Source organism: Fukomys damarensis, unplaced genomic scaffold (genome assembly GCF_012274545.1).
Source record: "Fukomys damarensis isolate Sample0158 unplaced genomic scaffold, DMR_v1.0_HiC HiC_scaffold_19, whole genome shotgun sequence".
In the NCBI taxonomy this organism is placed as follows: Eukaryota; Metazoa; Chordata; class Mammalia; order Rodentia; family Bathyergidae; genus Fukomys; species Fukomys damarensis.
This window is the reverse complement of record NW_022900931.1, coordinates 59,581,065-59,583,519: the sequence shown is the minus strand read 5'-3', so window position 1 is coordinate 59,583,519 and position 2,455 is coordinate 59,581,065. Positions and strand designations below refer to the sequence as shown.

The following is a 2,455-nucleotide window of genomic DNA, read 5'->3' as shown; positions in this document are numbered from 1 at the left end:
GAAAAAAAAAAAAAAAAAACAAACACTATCCTTGCTATTTTTAATACACAGTGTAGGAGCTCAGTAAATATCCGCTAAGTGTACAGATGGTCTCTAAGATTTGAAGCCCAGGACTGGAGCTTTGAAGGCAGCACATGCTTGAAATCTCAGCTCAACCACTTAGTTACTCCATATACTTGGAAAATGGATGTAACTTCTCTGAACCTCCGTCTCCCCATTGTTACAGTAAGGATAACCATATTTCCTACTTCCCAGGAATACTGTATTAGACAGAACAGACTGGCAGAAAAGAGGCCCTCAACAAATCAATAAATTCTGGTATCAGTGAAATTACTCATTGAATATATGACATTTTGGGTTTTTTGGCAGTACTAGAAATTGAACTCAGAAGCTTTGCATTGAGCTACATCCCCAGCTCCTTTGATTTTTTTAATTTTGATTCTGGGTCTCCCTAAGTTGCAAAGTTGCCCAGGCTAGGCTTGAACTTGGAATCCTCTAGTCTCAGCCTCCCAGAGTGCAGGGGTTACACAGGCATGCGCCGCCATGTCCAGTCACAACATTATCCTTGGCCCCTTATTCTTCACTGTTTCATGAAAATGACATCCACTAACATGTACTGTGTGCCAGGCACTGAGCACAGAATACAGCTCTCAGAGGCCAAGCAGAGGATTCATTGAGACCATGAGTTCCAGGGTCAAGTTTAGTGTGATGCTAGGCAAGTGACTTCACTTCCATGAGCCTTCATTTCCATCTCTTTAAAACAACCGGCAGCCAGGCATGGTGTTGCATGACTGTAATCCCTGTACTCGGGAGGCTGAGACAGAAGGATTGCTGTGATTTCGAGGCCAGCCTGGGCTGCACAGTGAGTTCAAGGCCAGGCTGAACTACATAGCAAGACCCCGTCTCAAAAAACAAACAACAGGAACAACCAAAAGGCTGCTAAATTCTACCCAGCTAGGTCATTGTGAGGATGAAAAGGAACAGCTGCGACAGCATTCCCAGCCTTGTGTTTGGCACACAGCAGATGCTCAGGAAAACAGAGCCGGCTGGAAGGTGAAGAAGAGGGAGGGTTCCTGGAGGGCGCTGAGATTCGGAATGGCCATGGGACTTGATGGTGCTGGGTAGGACGGAACTGAGTCTGAGGGCTGGGGCCGCCCAGGGCTCACCTTCAGGGTCCAGCAGACGGGTCAGCCCTAGATGCTGCTCTGCTGTGCGGAAGGCTCTCTGCAGGTTGTAGTTGGCATTGGACTTGGTGAGTTTGCTGAAGTCCACGAGATCGGGCCTGAGCAGGGGCACAGAGCAAGCAGGCACAGATGGGCTCCAGGGCCAGGGGCCAAATGGGCAAAAGGACATCCGTGTCTGAGCCCCACCCGGGTAGCAGTAGGAGGGGGCATCACCCAGCCGAGGGCAGAGCTGTGCAGCTGCTGTGGATCTGGGCTGCAAGCGTGTATGGTGTGAGAGGGACTGACGCACGTGGGCTTCTGGGAATGTGTGAGTGTGCATTTATCACTAGGCCTTGTGCACGGATGTGTGAGCTGGCCTTGTGCACACAGGGTTGTATGGAGCAGATGAGCTGGTGCCTGCCTGTGCCTGTCTCTGTGAAGGATCTGACAATATGTGTATATAGCCCTTGTATCTGTTGTGTGAGGATATCGACTTTTGACACACGTCTACCTAGATGAAGTCATGTATAGTATTGCGTAGTGGTTAGAAATATGATGACTAAACTGAGTGTGGTGATGCACACCTATAATCCCAGCACTCTGGGAGGCTGAAGCAGGAGTATCCCAGGTTTGAGCACAGCCTGGGAAACTCAGTGATTTAGCAAAACCCTGTCTCAAAATATTTTTTAAAAAAATCATAAAGGTATGGCTGGGCGTGGTGGTGCATGCCTATAATCCCAGCATTCAGGAATCTGAGGCAGGAGGATCGCTGTGAGTTCAACACCAGCCTGAGCTACGTAGGGAGTTCCAGGTCAGTTTTAACTACAGAGTGAGACCCTGTATCAAAAAACCTAAAAAAAAATTTTTAAAAAAGGTCTAGAGATACAGTTCATGCAAAAGCCCTGGGTTCCATTTCTGGTACCACTGAAAAAGAAAAAAAAATTGTGAGGTCTACAGCCAGCCCATCAGGGTTTGAGGCCAGCTTGGTTACATCATGGCTCGGTCATTCTGGGTGAGTTATTTTATTTCTCTGTATCTCAGTGAAATTGGGATAATAATAGCAAGTGTGTGGTAGGGTCACTGAATATGAAATGACTCAGGGAAAAGCACTAGAGCAATGCGTGGTGTACAGAAAGCACTTGGTAACTGTCCACTAGTGTTTGCATGACAGTGTTATAGCTTGTGGGTTTCCACGTGCTGGGCTGGGTGTAGGTCTTGCCATGCGCATACAGGTATATACAGCCCGCTGCAGGAAAAGCTGGCTGCTTGCTTCTTCTTTTTTTTTTTTTTTT

At 47.6% G+C, this 2,455-nt stretch overlaps 1 protein-coding gene across 1 annotated transcript in view; it reads right to left on the bottom strand.

The window, feature by feature from the left end:
- Nucleotides 1-2,455, bottom strand: part of Sptbn4 (spectrin beta, non-erythrocytic 4) — a 72,089-nt gene that overhangs the window by 49,957 nt on the left and 19,677 nt on the right. Inside the window, exon 6 of the mRNA XM_033765993.1 lies at nucleotides 1,167-1,282. Within this exon, the coding sequence (XP_033621884.1) occupies nucleotides 1,167-1,282 (116 nt within the window). The remainder of the gene's footprint in view (nucleotides 1-1,166; nucleotides 1,283-2,455) is intronic.